The 19,119-nt window shown below is 38.5% G+C and overlaps 1 protein-coding gene across 4 annotated transcripts in view; it reads left to right on the forward strand.

The window, feature by feature from the left end:
* GPC5 (glypican 5) overlaps positions 1-19,119 on the forward strand; it is a 1,591,779-nt gene that overhangs the window by 360,452 nt on the left and 1,212,208 nt on the right. For all 4 annotated transcript variants that reach the window (XM_070380655.1, XM_070380656.1, XM_070380657.1 and 1 more), the window contains exon 4: positions 9,607-9,740. In XM_070380655.1, coding sequence (XP_070236756.1) covers positions 9,607-9,740 — 134 coding nt within the window. The remainder of the gene's footprint in view (positions 1-9,606; positions 9,741-19,119) is intronic.

The raw sequence follows: 19,119 nt of genomic DNA on the forward strand, positions 1-19,119 counted from the left end.
TCCTTCATATTTTCTCCTTTGCAGGCAAACCAAATTTTTATCCATTTTTGATGTCAGCCTGATGTTTCCTTGCACTTATCTCTATCAAGATTTTCCTTGCACCTTCCACCATTTTTCTTTGTTCAGAAACATTCTATATCTAATTATTATATATCTCCAAGCTACAATCTGTCCCTCCTGTCTACTTATTATATCTATTGCTTCTTTTCAGCACTTCTGCTGCTGACCTTGGGTCCCAGCCTTTCTCTAGTGTTCTACGGGAGGACCTTTGTCTCCATACCTGCAAACTGCTGTTATAAAGATTTTTCTTGTGTAGATCATTAAGCTACATTTTCCTACCTTGGAACTTTGCCTGATTTCCATTTGCTAAAGTAAAATTTTTAGCTTGATATCCAAGACATATTATGGCATCTTGAAGAACTGATATATAATTGATCTATAACTTTATATTATTTTCGGGTATACAACATATGACTTGATATTAGTATATATTATGCAATGATTACCACAATAAGTCTGATTAACATCCATCACCACATATATGGCGTTTTTATGTCTTCCCTCATTTCTAAGGTCTTACCTTACATTTTTGTGTCTTACCTCATCTTTTAGGTGTCACCTTTGTTCTCTGAAACATGTTGTTATACACCTCTTTGCTTTTATACTCTCTTCTGGAGCTTTCCCACTTTGTCCACCCGACCAACTTCTAGTTTTACCTTTTAATCTGTTATTTAGACATCACCTACTGAATCTCTTCCCTAAACACCCCAGAATTATTCTGTTCATTTTCTACATGTTATAGCTTTATTTCATTTTATTTTTTATTGAAGTATAATTGACTTACAATGTCATATTAGTTTCAGGTGTACAATATAGTGTTTTCAGTATTTTTATAGACTGCACACCATGCAAAGTTAATATTATTGACTATATTTCCTGTGCTCTACATCACAGCCCTTGACCTAATATGCAGTCACAGTCACGTAGTAACAGGTAGTTTGTACCTCAGAATCCCTTTCATCTAATCTGCCCATCACTCCCACCTGCCTCCCCTGTGGCAACCACCAGTTTGTTCTCTGTATCTGTCTGTTCCTATTTTGTTATATTTGTTTGTTTTGTTTTTTTATATGTCAGGATAAGTGAAAGAGTAGTATTTATCTCTTTCTATACCCTCCAGACCCTGGAGAAGGAAATGGCAACCCACTCCAGTATACTTGCCTGAAATCACATGGACAGAGGAGCCTGGTGGGGTATAGTCCATGGGGTCGCAAAGAGTCGGACATGATTAAGCGACTAACACACACACACACACACACACACACACACACCCTCCAGATCCATTCGTGTTGTTGCAAATGGAAAGATTTCATTCTTTTTTTAAAATGGTTAGGTAATAGTCCATTGCATATGCAGTTGTTGTACACCGAGTTCTTGGACAACATAGGTTTGAATGTATATGTGGATTTTATCCATGCATGTGAGGGCTTTTTTTTTTCTTTTGATAAATATGTACTTCAACACCACCATATCCACAATTGGTTGAATCCATGAATGTGGATACACAGAGTGGACTTTAAAGTTACACGTGGATTTTTGACTGTATGGTTTGGTGCCCCTAACACCCATATTTTTGAAGGGTCATCTCTATATATTGTATCTTCTTTATCCTTTCATCTGTTGATAGATACTTATTTAGGTTGCTTTCATATCTTGGCTATTGTAAATATTTGAGTATTTAATTATTTTAATGCTTCTAATTCATGAGCACAGAATAGTTTTCATTTATTTGTGTTGTCTGCAATTTCTTTCATCAGTGTCTTATAGTTTTCAGAATGCAAGTTGTTAATCATTTTGGTTAAATTTATTCCTAGGTGTTTTATTCTTTTTGATGTCATTGCAAATGGGATTGTTTTCTTGATTTCTCTTTCTGATAGTTCAGTATAAATGTATAGAAATGCAACAAATTTCTGTATATTTATTTTGTATCTGTGACATTGCTGAATTCATTTATTTTGATAGCTTTTAGGTAGAGTCTTTAGAGTTTGCTATGTATAATATCATGTTGTCTGCAAATAGTGAGAGTTTTACTTCTCTTCCAATTTGATGACTTTTTATGTAGTCATTTTTGTTGTTGTTGTCTGATTGCTGTCACTAGGACTTCCAAAAGCTTTCAGATTTTCACTGGTGAGTATGATGTTAGCTGTGTGTTTATCATAAATGGCTTTTATTATGTTGGGGTATGTTTCCTTTGTAGATGGTAAAGAATCTGCCTGCAACGTGGGAGGCCTAGGTTTGATCCCTGAGTCAGGAAGATACCCTGGAGAAGGGAATGGCAACCTGCTCCAGTATTCTTACCTGAAGAATTCCATGGCCAAAGGAACCTGTTGGGCTATAGCCCATAGGGTTGCAGAGTTGGACACATCTGATACTGGCTGACTATGCCTAACTAAATATTTCCTCTATACCAACATTACTGAGAGTTTTTGTCACGAATGGATGTTGAATTTTGTCAAATGCTTTTTCTGTATCTATTGAGATGATCATGTGATTTTTATCCTTCTTTTGTTAATCTGGTGTATCACATTAATTGATTTGTGGATACTGAATCATCCTGCATCTGTGCTGTGCTTAGTCATTCAGTAGTGTCTGACTCTTTGTGACCCCATGGGCTGTAGCCTGCCAGGCTCCTCTGTCCATGGATTCTCCAGGCAAGAATACTGGAGTGGGTAGCCATTCCCTTCTCCAGGGGATCTTCCCAACCCAGGGATCGAACCCAGGTCTCCTACATTGCAGGCGGATTCTTTACCATCTGAGTCACCAGGGGAGCCCTGCATCCTTTCAGTAAATCCCACTTGATCATGACCTATGATCTTATTGTAGTGTTGAATGAAGTCTGTTAATATTTTTTGAGGATTTTTGCCTCTGTGTTTATCAGGGATATTGGCCTGTTAATTTTCTTTTTTTTGGTAATGTCTCTGTCTGGTTTTGATATCAGGATATTGCTGGTCTTGTAGAATGATATTGAATGTGTTCCATTATCTTCAGTTTTTCAGAATAATTTGAGAAGAATGTGTATTAGCTTTTCTTTAAATGTTTTGTAGAATTCCCCTATGAAGCTATCTGTTCTGAACTTTGGTGGAAAGTTTTTAATTGCTGATTTAATTTAGTTACTATTAATGGTTCTGTACAGATTTTTTGTTTCTTCCTGATTCAGTCTTGGAAGATTATATGTATCTAGGAATTTATCCATTTCTTGTACATTGTCCAAATTTTGGCTTATAATTGTAGTATCCTCTTACAATTGTATGTATTTCCATGATATCAGTTGCACTTTCTTCATTTCTAGTTTTATTTATTTAGGCCATCTCCTTTTTTTATGAGTCTGGCTAAGGGTTTATCAATTTTATATAGATTTTTTAAAAACCCAGCTCTTAGTTTCATTGATATTTTCTTTTTTTTCCTCTACCTCATTTATTTCTACTCTGATCTTTATTATTTCCTTCCTTCTATTAACTTTAGACTTTGTTTTTTCTTCTTTTTCTAGTTCTTTTGAGTGTCATGTTAGATTGCTTATTTGAGATTTCCCTTATTTCCTGAGATAGGCCTGCCACACTATCCTGTCTCACTATCCTGTCTCACTATAGTCCTAATCCCTCTTAGGACTGCTTTTGCCACATCCTATAGACTTTGGAAAGTTGAGTCTTCGTTTTGATTAGTCTCAAGAAATTTTTAGATTTCTCTATTGACCTTTTTATTTTTTGTTGTTAGTAGCATATTATTGGAGAAGGCAGTGGCACCCCACTCCAGTACTCTTGCCTGCATAATCCCAGGGACAGGGGAGCCTGGCGGGCTGCCATCTATGGGGTCTCACAGAATCAGCCATGACTGAAGCAACTTAGCAGCAGCAGCAGCAGCATATTATTCAGTCTCCATGTGTTTGTGTTTTTTCAAGTTTTTTTTTTTCCTGTAATTGTTTTCTTGTTTCATATCTTTGTGGTCAGAGAAGATGCTTGATATGATTTCAATTTTCTCTAATTTATCGAGATTTATTTTGTGACCAAGTGTGTGATATATCCTGGGGAGTATTCCATGTGACCTTGAAAAGAATATGTATTCTGCTGTTTGGGGGTGGAATGTTCTATGGATATCTATTAAGTACATTTAGTCTAATCTGTCATTTAAGGCCAATTTTTGCCTACTGATTTTCTGTCCAGGTGGTATGTTGCCGGGAGCCAGCACGGGAGTCCCCACCCATAACAAGGTTATGTGGGAGAGTTCTGGTGGGCAAGGCGAGCCAGAACTCGAGGGGTGCCCCTCTGGGCCTGCCTGAGCATCTACCCAAAACCAGAGTCTGTCTGTTTTACTGCTTCATGACTTTCACCAACTTCTCTGACAGTCACGGGGGGGCTATCCCCGACCACCTTTTCTCTGAAGGAAATCAACTTAGAGCTCTGGCTAATTAGCCTCTTGGGCATAATAGGAGTGTTTAAATCCAAACCCCTCAGATGGCTCTCTAACTTGCCTGACAGGCTTACCTGGACTCCTATAGCTACGCATAGGCTTGTTTACAGTCTCCCAACTGCGAGAGGCACAGGAAGCTTAAGATATTCAAATAGAATAGAGCCTCTCGGAGAGTTAGAAATTGTCAGAATAGAACTAGTAGAAGATTTCATTGTTGAGCCAATGCTTACGGCCAAGTTTCCACATCCCCTGTACTATATCCTTGGAAGTATATTAATTAATATAGTTGGTATGTAGAAAAAATAAGTAGTGGCCTTGATGTTAACAACTTTAGACCCTTAAGGTAATAAATTCTTTCCTTTGTTGTAAACCCACTGCACCTTTGTCCTATAGGAATGCAACTTTAACACCTTCGGAGGATGGCACCAAACTTTAAAATAATTACTCTTAGAGAAAATAAGTCTTATGGTTGACAAATCTTTGTCAGAGTCATAAAATGTTAACAGGCCTTCTGGCCAGAAGATGATGTAAATCGCCTAAACCATTTGTATACGATAAATTTGCAGAAAAGAAAGCCTGGTCTCATTAAGGATCAAAGACTGCTGGCTTTGCATGATTTCACACCCTCTATTATCCTCTATGTGCAACTTAGGGTATAAAAACCCCTGTTGAAAATAAAGCTACGGGCCTTGTTCACTGAAGCTTGGTCTCCCCATGTCGTTCTTTCTCTCATCTTCTGGCTGAATTCCCATCTGGAGCGTGGAGGCTCGCCAAGCCTACTAATTTTGCCTGGGCTTCAAGATCTGACCAGGGAGGCCTTAGTGTCTCCTCTTCTTTGGGAGAATGGGAGGACGCCTGTGGCCTATGTGGGTGGTGTAAACTCCTTGTCTTGGAGTTTTATTGGTTTTCCACATAAACCAAGTTATTCAGCCTCTTTTCTCCACTGAATTTTCTCATTGAGCTGTCCCTATTTAACCACTCTTTACATCTTTATTTAACATTTAAATAAGCTATTGTTTCCTGATCGCTGACACCGTCCCCTCTTCGAATTCCCTGGATCCACCGGGGCTGGACCCTGGCAGTAAGTATTTCTTTTTTTGCTCTATTAGCCTTTGCCCTGCTTCATTCTGTACTCCAAGGCCAAATTTGCCTGTTTCTACAGCCATTTTGGGGATGGTCTTGATCCCTGCTTCCTGTACAATACCATGAACCTCTGTCCATAGTTCTTCAGGCACTCTGTCTATCAGATCTAATCCCTTGAATCTATTTGTCACTTCCACTGTATAGTCATAAGGGATTTGATTTAGATCAAACCTGAATGGTCTAGTGGTTTTCCCTATTTTCTTCAATTTAAGTCTGAATTTGGCAGTAAGGAGTTCATGATCTGAGCCACAGTCAGCTCCCTTTCTTGTTTTTGCTGACTTTATAGAGCTTCTCCATCTTTGGCTGCAAAGAATATAATCAATCTGATTTTGGTATTGACCATCTGGTGATGTCCATGTGTAGAGCCTTCTCTTGTGTTGTTGGAAGAGTCCATTTGCTATTACCAGTGCGTTCTCTTGGCAAAACAGAAGAGCTATACAAAAAAGATCTTCACGACCCAAATAATCACGATAATATGATCACTCACCTAGAGCCAGACATCCTGGAATGGGAGGTCAAGTGAGCCTTAGGAAGCATCACTATGAACAAAGCTAGTGGAGGTGATAGAATTCCAGTTGAGCTCTTTCAAATCCTAAATGATGATGCTGTGAAAGTGCTGTAGTCAATATGCCAGCAAATTTGGAAAACTCAGCAGTGGCCACAGGACTCAAAAAGGTCGGTTTTCATTCCAGTCCCAAAGAAAGGCAATGCCAAAGAATTCTCAAACTACCACACAATTGCACTCATCTCACATGCTAGCAAAGTAATGCTCAAAATTCTCCAAGCCAGGCTTCAAAGATATGTGAACCGTGAACTTCCAGATGTTCAAGCTGGTTTTAGAAAAGGCAGAGGAACCTGAGATCAAACTGCCCAACATATGTTGGATCATGGAAAAAGCAAGAGAGTTCCAGAAAAACATCTATTTCTGCTTTATTGACTATGCCAAAGCCTTTGACTGTGTGGATCACAACAAACTATGGAAAATTCTGAAAGAGATGGGAATACCAGACCACCTGACCTGCCTCTTGAGAACCCTATATGCAGGTCAAGAAGCAACAGTTAGAACTGGACATGGAACAACAGACTGGTTCCAAATAGGAAAAGCAGTATGTCAAGTCTGTATATTGTCACCCTGTTTATTTAACTTATATGCAGAGTACATCATGCAAAACCCTGGGCTGGATGAATCACAAGCTGGAATCAAGATTGCCGGGAGAAATATCAATAACCTCAGATATGCAGATGACATCACCCTTATGGCAGAAAGGGAAGAAATACTAAAGAGCCTTCTTGATGAAAGTGAGAGGAGAGTGAAAAAGTTGGCTTAAAGCTCAACATTCAGAAAACGAAGATCATGGCATCTGGTCCCATCACTTCATGGCAAATAAATGGGGAAACAGTGGAAACAATGAGAAACCTTATTTTTCTGGGCTCCAAAATCCCTGCAGATGGTGACACTGCAGCCATGAAATTAAAAGACACTTACTCCTTGGAAGGAAAGTTATGACCAACCTAGACAGCATATTAAAAAGCAGAGACATTACTTTGCAGACAAAGGTCCATCTTGTCAAAGCTATGTTTTTCCTGTAGTCATGTATGGATGTGAGAGTTGGACTATAAAGAAAGCTGAGCACTGAAGATTTGATGCTTTTGAGCTGTGGTGTTGGAGAAGACTCTTGAGAGTCCCTTGGACTGCAAGGAGATCCAACCAGTCCATCCTAAAGGAAATTAGCCCTGAATATTCATTGGAAGGACTGATACTGAAGGTGAAACTCCTTTGGTCAGCTGATGTGAAGAAGTGACTCATTTGAAAAGACCCTGCTGCTGGGAAAGATTGAAAGCAGGAGGAGAAGGGGACAAGAGAGGATGAGATGGCTGGATGGCATCACCGGCTCAATGGACATGAGTTTGAGTAAACTCCAGGAGTTGGTGATGGAGAGGGAGGACTGGCATGCTGCAGACCATGGGATCAGAAAGAGCTGGACATGACTGAGTGACTGAACTGAACTGATGTATTTCAGAGTTTTGCTTACTATGAGGGGTGTGTGTGTGTGTGTGTGTGTGTGTGTGTATTCATGTATATTACATATAATATTTGTTTTACATTTTCAATTTCTTTGTTGAAATTCTCACTGTGTTCCTCTAGCCCTCTCCTCAGTTTGGTGTGCTTTTTTATGAATGTAACTTCAATCATTCTATTAAATAAATTACTTATCTTCATTTTATGAGAGGTTTTTGTTGTTGTTCTGGGGTTTTATCTTGTGCTTTCATTTGGAACATATTTCTCTGTCTTCTCATTTTGTTTGGCTTTTTTTGTTGTTGTTGTTTGTCTCTATAATTTAGGTGAAATAATTACCTCTCCTGCTCTTGAAGGTAATGTCTTGTCTGGGAGTGTCCCTATGCTGACCATGTGTGCCCAGTGGCTTTGGCAGGAGGCCTAAGGCCAAACAAGCATGGGCAAGGGCTTTTTTCAGGGTTTTCTGAAGTTTTTGCATTGGCAGGGTGGGCTGGAACCTGTTAAGGCAAGGACTTGTTCTAAGGTACATGTGCATTTTGATGTAGGGGAGGATTTTATTCTTTCCTTCTAAATTGTCAGCTCTTTTAGATTAAATTTCTAATCTTTTATTTCCTACAACATCTAATACATGTTCTTTGCACATATTGAAACAAAATAATTATGGTTTAAATAAATGAGGTGAAGCATAACTACTTTAATGCTCATTAATGGAAATTTTTTTAAAAATTTACACTTTAAGGGAACTTTAGAATAATTTATTCTAAGTGTTTCATATTACATATAAGAGAATCAAGTTCTATAAAGGTCTGTCACTGTTAACAAGATCTCAGCAATTAAGAGGCATATATTAGGACAAGAACCAAAGTCTCTTGATTCAGAGGCAATGCTTTTATGTATTTTTAACTATACTACTGTGCCTTTTTGAATGTAAAAGTTATCTTGTGAATCTTTTTTGATGCTTTACATGATAATGTGTCCAATTAATTACTTAATTTTCAGTGATAATTTCATAAGTTATATGAAGATCTTTGTTAGATAAGTAATATTAAAAAGTAAAATTTTCAGTTCTATAAATAATTTTTTAAAAGAAACCATGAATAACTCCCTTGAATGCAAACTAGAATGAGGAAGAAGATATATGACTATTACAAAATGAAATCTCATATAAGCATATTTATTGCCTTTTCTAAGAAAGATTTTAAGAAGAAAACTACCCTTAGAACTCACATAGAACTGGACCACATGTTCAATAGCAAATTACTTTATTAAGAAACTTAGTACAGGTATATGATTAGTCAATGATATGAATATAAACCATAAATAATACCTACTTTGGTTAAATAGTTTTATTTATACTAGCAGGCTAGTTTATTAATGCAGTTCTCTGATTTTGCATATATATTTTTATTCATGTATTTTGCATTTGAATACATTCAAACTGTATAAATGTGTATAGCATTAATTTATTATGATTCCATTTTATATAGATAATTTGATTCCCTCTACTTTAAAAATTGAGATCCAACCAGTCCATCCTAAAGGAGATCAGTCCTGGGTATTCATTGGAAGGACTGATGATGAAGCTGAAACTCCAATACTTTGGACACCTCATGCGAAGAGTTAACTCATTGGAAAAGACCCTGATGCTGGGAGGGATTGGGGGCAGGAGAAGAAGGGGATGACAGAGGATGAGATGGCTGGATGGCATCACTGCCTCGATAGACATGGGTTTGAGTGAACTCCGGAAGTTGGTGATGGACAGGGAGGACTGGCGTGCTGCTATTTATGGGGTTGCAAAGAGTTGGACATGACTAAGTGACTGAACTAACTAACAAACTTTAAAAATTAGCAAACTTTGTAAATCTTAAAGGTTAATACTGTGGTGTAAGTAAAACATGTCTTTGCTTTAAACTCTAGCAAACATTGCATTCTCAGAAAGACTGGAGCATGGTTTCTAACTGTCTTTAATATTTTCTATTTAAAAGGTAAATAAGATTTGTGGCCGTCCAGTCAGAACACCCACACAAAGCCCCCGTTGTTCTTTTGATGGAAGCAAAGAGAAGCATGGAATGAAGATCTCTATAAGAAACGGTGAAGAGACACTTGCCAACAGAAGAAAGTAAGACATTTGTTTTACAACCAGAAAGAGAAAGAAAGTAAGCCATTAATTTTACAAGAGAATAGAATGTTTTCAATTAAGTAGAACAAAATACACTAATGAAGAAACAAAAGATCAACATTAATTACCTTTAAAATTCAGCACTTCCTCCTATTCTGTTAACTAGGAAGACAGGTTCAACTCAGAAGACCAAAATACCTAAGATGAGGGATATTTTTTTATAGTGCAATATGGCTTGCCTTACACACATATGATCATGGTACACTTCAAATGTGGCCGGTGTACAGTGTTAGTACAGCAATCTGTAACACTTAGTCATCTTGCTTAATTGAAACTATGCCCATTGAATAGTAACTCCTTATTTCCCCCTCATTTCGATATTTGGCAAAACTAATACAATATTGTAAAGTTTAAAAATAAAATAAAATTAAAAAAATAAAAAAAAAAAAAAAAAAAAAGTAAAAAAACACAATATTGAGTTATATACTTCAGAGTTTATAAAGAAGGCAGATCTCATGGTAGGTAAGTGATCTTACCAAAAAAAAAAAAAAAAAATTAAATGTGGCTAGTGTGACTGAGGATTGAATTTTTAATGTTACATAATTTCAATTAATTTTAGTTAAAGTTTTACATGTAACCCAACCAGTCCATTCTGAAGGAGATCAGCCCTGGGATTTCTTTGGAAGGAATGATGCTAAAGCTGAAACTCCAGTACTTTGGCCACCTCATGCGAAGAGTTGACTCATTGGAAAAGACTCTGATGCTGGGAGGGATTGGGGGCAGGAGGAGAAGGGGACAACAGAGGATGAGATGGCTGGGTGGCATCACTGACTCGATGGACATGAGTCTGAATGAACTCCGGGAGTTGGTGATGGACAGGGAGGCCTGGCATGCTGCAATTCAAGGGGTCGAAAAGAGTCAGACATGACTGAGCGACTGATCTGATCTGATCTGATCTGATCTGAATGACTACTATATTGGACAGAATGCAAGACAAAGAGTGTTCGTATAAATGATGTGACAAATGTTACTGAATGTTAGGTATCTGTTAAAAGAAAATAATGGCAATACATTTTATCTTGAATGCTGAAATTTCTATCTGTTGACTCAAAATTATAAGCATTGATTTAGTGGCTTGCTTCTGTAACTCACATTTCTATACTGTGCCCATTATTATTTCACTTGTTAAATTAAAGCCTTCATTAGTATCCTTTTGGTTAATTGGTGATTAAACTAAAAACTGTTTAATACTGGAGGAAACATTTGTTTTGGTATTCAATTGACCAGTACAATGGCAAATATTAGTTTCTAAGTAGTTTTTAATTGAACTGAAATTCAGAATTATGTGTTTGTTTATTAATTCAAACGATTATTTTTAACACTGCCTTTTGGAGAATTCAGTGTTTTACATAGATTTGGAGAAGGCAATGACACCGCACTCCAGTACTCTTGCCTAGAAAATCCCATGGATGGAGGAGCCTGGTAGGCTGCAGTCCATGGTGTCACTAAGAGTCGGACACGACTGAGCGACTTCACTTTCATTTTTCACTTTCATGCATTGGAGAAGAAAATGGCAACTCAGTGTTCTTGCCTGGAGAATCCTAGGGATGGGGGAGCCTGATGGGCTGCCGTCTATGGGGTCGAACAGAGTCGGACACGACTGAAGCGAGTTAGCAGCAGCAGCAGCACTCCCTATAATTTAAAATTGGTTTCTTTCCTTTTGGGATAGTGCTCTTACTTGCCTCATCCTCTCCTCAGTTGGGTTATAAGCAAGGGATAAAGAACTGAGCTATTGCTGGCTATGTGCTACAATAGCAATACAGTTAGTACAATGTTTGCATGTAAAGTAGCTGTGATTTTTTTTTGGGGGGGGGAGTAGTTTTCTTTTTTCAGTTTAAGCATTTATAGTGATCAGTAGTCATTTCTTGCATTTGAGAAATCGGTATGTGTTGGTTGAGCTTCCAGGTGGCTCAGTAGTAAAGAACCCACCTGCCAAGCAGAAGACACAGGTTCTATCCCTGGATTGAGAATAACCCCTGGAGAGGGAAATGACAACCCACTCCAGTATTCTTGCCTGGGAAATCCCATGGACAGGAGTCTGGTGGGCTACAATCCATGGGATTGCAAAGAGTTGAACACTACTTAACAGCTAAACCACCAGCACCACATGCTTTGGCTATGGTGGTTCTTATAGTAAAATCCACGTAAGGAAGATCTTAAGTTCCTAAAGGTTATGGCAGTTTCACCACCAAAGTGACCTTGATACTGGAAAACCAAGATAAAACCCAATACTTAACATGGTTTATTCCCTTGCAAACTAAGACCATGCAGGTGAAATGTTACAAAATGACTCAAGAGCAGTGAGGGGGCTTATCTAAATGGAAAGTTTTTTAAGAATCTGTCCTGGCCATTGAGTAGACCTCTATGTACCAGTCTTGCAAACTCTATTTCTATGCTCTTGACCAGTCAGTCACCATTAGCCATTTCCTGTGAATAAGCATAAGCTCATCATAGGTTAATTTCTTGAACAACCAGAGGTCCTGCACTTGAGCCTACTTAGCATTTGATTTTTACACATTTTTATTGCCACTCCTGAATGGAACTTAATTGCTGTGATAGTATATTTCTGCTTGAGGCCTATATACTGTGGAGACTGATTCATAAACAGGGGCTTCCCAGGTGGTGCTAGTGGTAAAGAACCTGCTTGCCAATGGGAGATACATAAGAGAAGTAGGTTTGATCCCTGGGTTGGGAAAATCCCTTGGAGGAGTGTGTGGCAACCCACTCCAGTATTCTTGCCTGGAGAATCCTGTGGACAGAGGAGCCTGATGGGCTATAGTTCACTGGGTTGCAAGGAGTCCGACACAACTGCAGTGACTTAGCAGAGAGCAGCATCCATTAACTAGACCTGAATTTTATTTATCCTTTCTTATCGTAAGGTAGACTTTTTAAACCAAACAATGCAGAAGGCTGCAAATAAGAAAAGAGTTTATTTTGTTCTTAGGAATGGCAATTCCAGAGACACAGATTCAGGTGAAACTGTTGAAGGTGGGCAGAGTCAGGGGCTTATAAAGACAAAAGCCACCAAGGTTGTTAAAGTTGTCTGGAAATCATTATGATTGATTCTGATGAAAGAAAGGAAATATTTATTCTTAAGGGCTATTCAGGATTCAATTCTATTTTCGGGTTCAATCAGTGGATAGTCTGACATGAGTTATTTGGGGTAAGGATGAGATGAGTATCATTGGGCAGATATTTTGGGTGCCTGTATTAAGACAATATGTGGTCGAAGGTCAGATTCCATCCAGGCTGAAATATGCATACATCACACTTCCTCAGCAGACTCCTGGTTCCATTTTAGAAAGCTTTGTTGGAAATACCATTTTGATTTTCCTTTCACAACCTGAATTTTATTTACCTTTCATCAATTGATCTTTCCCCTTGAGGTCATAAATTTTGATTGAAGTAGATGGGGCAGCATAGGAATGGGTGTTTACTGAGTCCGGGCCACCTTCCAGGCATCTTGTGATTTTTCCATCTGCTTGAGCTTGATTTCCAGTAGATCACTTCCCCTTGATGTTATATTGCTTTAATACAAGCCTGATCTTACAGCCTGGCAGATCAGATAGCACTTAGCTCCTCATGCGCATCTCAGGTCGCAGAGTCACTTGCTGGCTTATGGTCAAATGTGCAGTTTCTGTCAGAGTCCAGTTGTAAACCAAACAGTTGACCAACATACTGAGTGACAGATCCACCAACCGATCAGTCAATCAACTAACCAAAAATAGTGTTCAAAAAAAGAAAAAATGACTTTACTCCAAAACTCTTGATGTCTATACTTTGATTTTTCTAATGCGGCTTTCAGGAGTCTCTGCAGAACATGTTTATTTGCTACCAATACTTCAGTTATCATTGAATAAATGAACTAGGTAGTCTAGACTCAACGTCTGAGCAGCTTGGTGATATTTTATAAATGCATTATAGCAGCATGCTATGTTGTAATATGTGTATAATATGTTTTCTCTAACATGCAAAGAGATCCAAAAATTTCTGTGCTTCTTCCTGTGCTCTAGGTTATCTGTGCAGAGATTTGCCTTTTAAATTAGAAGAATATCACAATTAGATTTAGACTACTAGACATTTAGAAACCCTGCTGAATTGTCAAGCACTCAAAATGTCAATATTTTCCCCATCAGAGTCATTCACTTGTCTACTAAGTTATCTAGGATAATGTGATTAATATTTGATTATCAGCTTGGTGTCCTGTAGGATGTCTGGATGATTGTGGCTCTTGTCTGTCATGGAGTGGGAGAATTGCCTTGAGGTCTAATAGTGACTGTTCTTGCCAGCTGAAAGTGAAATGTTTCTAATTGTCCTTACTAATTGGTAAGGAGAGAAGAGCATTTGTCAAATCATTAGCTGGATAGCAGGTGGCAGGACATGTTTTGATTTGCTCTAGCAGACAACACATGCAAAGGAGCATGTAATTGGAGTCACTGTCTGACTCTGGTTATGCTAATCCAACCTTTCTCCATGGCCACCCCATGCGCACAGACTGGCCGAGCAAGTGAAGTCAGTGGTGAGGTGTTAGGATCACGATTATTACACTTTTCCTGGCTTCATGACCCTAAACTGAGCAATTCCCTAAGCATATTGTGATAGTGTGAGATAAGGTAAGAAATATATATTTGTTCTTTGATACCATTTGTGACATAGAATTACTAAAATGCTTGGATCTTCCTAAGTGATGAAAGCAGAATGGTATTTTTTGTTCTCTTAATGAGGTGACTTTTGGACCCCACCTAAGTATGGGGGCTGGTTATCTGGAAAGTCAACATGTGATTAGAAGGTTGGAACTTTTAAAACACAAAGCTCTCTCTTTCTCTCTTTTTTATTTTTTTGGCTGAGCAGCATGTGGGATTTTAGTCCCTGACCAGGAATAGAACCCACACCCTCTGCAGTGGAAGTACAGAATCTTAGCCACTGGATGGAGCAGGGAAATTGCTGAAGGTTCAAACTTTTAGTCTCACTTTCCAGACTCTGGTGACGGGGAAGGGGTCAGGGGGTTGACTCAATTGCCAGTGTCCAATGAGTTAATCAATCACAGCTGTGTAATGAAGCCTCTGTAAAACCCCAAAGAAGGTGCTTTGGAGAGCATCCTGGCTGGTGAACACCTGGAACTGCTGGGGGAGTGGCCTGCCAGGAGAGAGTGAAATGAAGCTGTACGTTCCATCCTCCAGTACCTTGCCCTGTGTAGCTCTTCCATCTGGCTGTTCCAGAGCCATATCCTTTTATAATAAGCTGCTGACCTAGTAAGCAAACCATTTCTTGGAGTTCTGTGAGCTGCTCTAGAAAATTAATCAAATCCAAGAGGAGAGGAGGTCATGCAACACGTGATTTATAGCCAGTTGGTCAGAAGTACAGGTGACAACCTGGACTTGAGACTGCCATCTGAAGTGTGTGTGTATGTGTGTGTGATGGTAAGGGGGCACCATCTTAGAGGACTGAACTATTAATTTGTGGAATCTGATGCCATTTCTGAGTATATAGTGTCAGAATTGAGGTGGATTTTCAGACACCCTGCTGCTGTGGAAAAATCACTTTTGCTGCTGTGGAGTCCCCTACTTCCTCTCTACCAATTGGTATCCTCTCTTATACCAATTCTCTACTGTAATTGGTATCAGAACCAGTACAGATATAATAGTCCTTTGTTTTACTACTTCTGTACAAGAGGTAGTTTTAGGGACTTCAGTTTGGCCCTTGCTCCATGAGTTGAGGAACCAGTGTGGGGACTGTGTGTCTTCTAAAAACATATTCTGAAGTGTGAAATAGACAAACTTCTGTGGACTCACTTGGCCCAATGTGAGCCTAAAATTTAAACTCCCTTGACCTCTGTAAGCCCCAGTCAGATGGAGAGAGTAGAATGGCATTCTGGGTCTTTAGGATTATAGTTAACTGACAGCTGGTATGTATTCCTGGGAAGCAAAAAGGCTACAGGTCCCCTAAGGGAAGACATGAAGGAAGATTTATGCTATTTAAAGGTTGGACTTGTGCAGGGATCTTTTCAGGAGAACCCAGCCTTACTATTACTATAGTGAAGGTATGTGGAGGCTGAGATGAGGCTTAGGATGGCCATTTTTTGTGTTAAATAAAGTGACATTTTTTAATTTTTAATTTCCAAGGATTTTTTTTTTCTTGTACTGTCTTTTTTTGTTAATTCACATCCCACTGTTATTTCATGGGTGAGCTAGTTTCTTATTGCTCATATGTTAACAAGTAAAGTTTAATTATATAAGTTAACTAATACAAACTAATATAGTTTTAAAATTTTAATCATTTCCTACAATTCTGTTTTTCTGTCTTCTCTGAATTTCCTTTTCTTCTGTTTGTTCAGTTTCCTACAAGATTCCTTTGAAAATTTAATTTATCCATTTGTAGGAGTTTCTTTTTATGTTTTGTATATTGTATATTAGTTTTAAACTGTGAAAACATGTTCTATCTAAGATGATATTTTAGTTAAATGTAAGAAAATGAGTTTATGGGTAATTTAGTCTAAAGTGATCTTTGTTAAAAATTCTTAAGTTTACAAAATATGTTTTCTTGTATAAAAATGTCTTTCCTGCATCAATTGAAAAATATATATTGTTTTTCATACTAGCACTATAGTTTAGTTTCTCACATTAATATATGCAGAGACTACATCTTTATATATGCCATATATGATGTAAAGTTACAACTTAAGTTTTCAATTCTGAGGCAGATTTCAAGGGATGCTCTAAAACAATCTATCATTTTCCTTTTCTCGCTAATTTTTTAAAAAGATTTATACTCATTCAAAGTTCCCAAAGATAGATACACTGACCTGTTTTAAGCTCTCTATGAAATTGCTGTTTCCTTTTTTTTTCTATTTTTTCTTTTGCTCTTAAAGATTTTGTTAATCTTGTGAGCTCTCTTATTTGCTCTTTTACAAAATTTTCTTAGATGTTTGTGGAATTTATTTTTTCAAATACATTTTCTAATCTTGAGTTTTGATGAAAGTTATATTGAATACGAAGACTGATTCAGTCAAAGATATGTTTATAATGCTGTATATGGCTGCTTTTTTATACTCCATTTCTAATGGTCAGTCTGTTCATGGGACTGGGTTGTCTCTGTGGGTCATCATATGGTGCCCTGGTACAGCCATTCTGCTAAGAAGCTTGCTGTACCTGGTGAAACTCATATACACTAGAGTCCACCTTCTTAGGAGGTATCCCTGGGAAACTTGCTTATATCTGATATAGTTTGTAAAATGCAGCAGTGTCTTTGACACTGTTTTACCATGTAAATGAAAATAAACACTATTTTATTTACTAAAACCTTAAAACTGTTTTTATATATAAAGAAGTCATGCTGCTGTTGCTGCTAAGTCACCTCAGTCGTGTCTGATTCTTTGTGACCCCATGGACTGTAGCCCACCAAGCTCCTCTGTCCTTGGAAATCTACAGGCAAGAATACTGGAGCAGTTGCCATGCCCTCCTCCAGGGGATCTTCCCAACCCAGGGACTGAAGCCATGTTTCCTATGGCTCCTGCACTGCACGCATATTCTTAACTGCTGAGCCACAAGAGAAGTCCTAAATAAGACATCAGATCAGATCAGATCAGATCAGTCGCTCAGTCGTGTCCAACTCTTTGCGACCCCATGAATCGCAGCAAGCCAGGCCTCCCTGTCCATCACCAACTCCCGGAGTTCACCCAGACCCACGTCCATTGAGTCAGTGATGCCATCCAGCCATCTCATCCTCTGTCGTCCCCTTCTCCTCCTGCCCCCAATCCCTCCCAGCATCAGAGGCTTTTCCAAAGAGTCAACTCTTCGCATGAGGTGGCCAAAGTACTGGAGTTTCAGCTTTAGCATCATTCCTTCCAAAGCACACCCAGGGCTGATCTCCTTCAGAATGGACTGGTTGGATCTCCTTGCAGTCCAAGGGACTCTCAAGAGTCTTCTCCAACACCACAGTTCAAAAGCATCAATTCTTCAGCGCTCAGCCTTCTTCACAGTTCAACTCTCACATCCATACATGACCACAGGAAAAATCATAGCCTTGACTAGATGAACCTTTGTTGGCAAAGTAATGTCTCTGCTTTGGAATATGCTATCTAGGTTGGTCATAACTTTCCTTTCAAGGAGTAGCGTCTTTTAATTTCATGGCTGCAGTCACCATCTGCAGTGATTTTGGAGCCCCAAAAAATAAAGTCTGACACTGTTTCCCCATCTATTTCCCATGAAGTGGTGGGACCGGGTGCCATGATCTTCGTTTTCTGAATGTTGAGCTTTAAGCCAACCTTTTCACTCTCCACTTTCACTTTCATCAAGAGGCTTTTGAGTTCCTCTTCACTTTCTGCCATAAGGGTGGTGTCATCTGCATATCTGAGGTTATTGAGATTTCTCCCAGCAATCTTGAGTCCAGCTTGTGTTTCTTTCAGTCCAGCGTTTCTCATGATGTACTCTGCATATAAGTTAAATAAACCGGGTGACAATATACAGCCTTGACGTACTCCTTTTCCTATTTGGAACCAGTCTGTTGTTCCATGTCCAGTTCTAACTGTTGCTTCCTGACCTGCATACAAATTTCTCAAGAGGCAGATCAGGTGGTCTGGTATTCCCATCTCTTTCAGAATTTTCCACAGTTTATTGTGATCCACACAGTCAAAGGCTTTGGCATAGTCAATAAAGCAGAAATAGATGTTTTTCTGGAACTCTCCTTGCTTTTTCCATGATCCAGCGGATGTTGGCAATTTGATCTCTGGTTCCTCTGCCTTTTCTAAAACCAGCTTGAACATCAGGAAGTTCACGGTTCACATATTGCTCAAGCCTGGCTTGGAGAATTTTAAGCATTACTTTACTAGCATGTGAGATGAGTGCAATTGTGTGGTAATTTGAGCATTCTTTGGCATTGCCTTTCTTTGGGATTGGAATGAAAACTGACCTTTTCTAGTCCTGTGGCCACTGCTGAGTTTTCCAAATTTGCTGGCATATTGAGTGCAGCACTTTCACAGCATCATCTTTCAGGATTTGAAATAGCTCAACTGGAATTCCATCACCTCCACTAGCTTTGTTCGTAGTGATGCTTTCTAAGGCCCACTTGACTTCATATTCCAGGATGCTCTCATCTTTTAAAATTACATTGTTATAATTTAGACTTAGTTTCTTTATTGGCATATCTTATAATAAAATTTTGTTGTTTAAAATTATGGTAGATTTATGGCACAGGATTTAAAACATGTATATTTTGAGGTCTTTGTGGCAGAGTAAGAGTTTAATTTATATATTTTCCATTATTCAAACAATTCTTTTGAGGTTATATTCATATAACCATTTTTGACATAACTAATTTGATC

This window comes from Bos mutus, chromosome 12, assembly GCF_027580195.1.
Source record: "Bos mutus isolate GX-2022 chromosome 12, NWIPB_WYAK_1.1, whole genome shotgun sequence".
NCBI lineage: Eukaryota > Metazoa > Chordata > Mammalia > Artiodactyla > Bovidae > Bos > Bos mutus.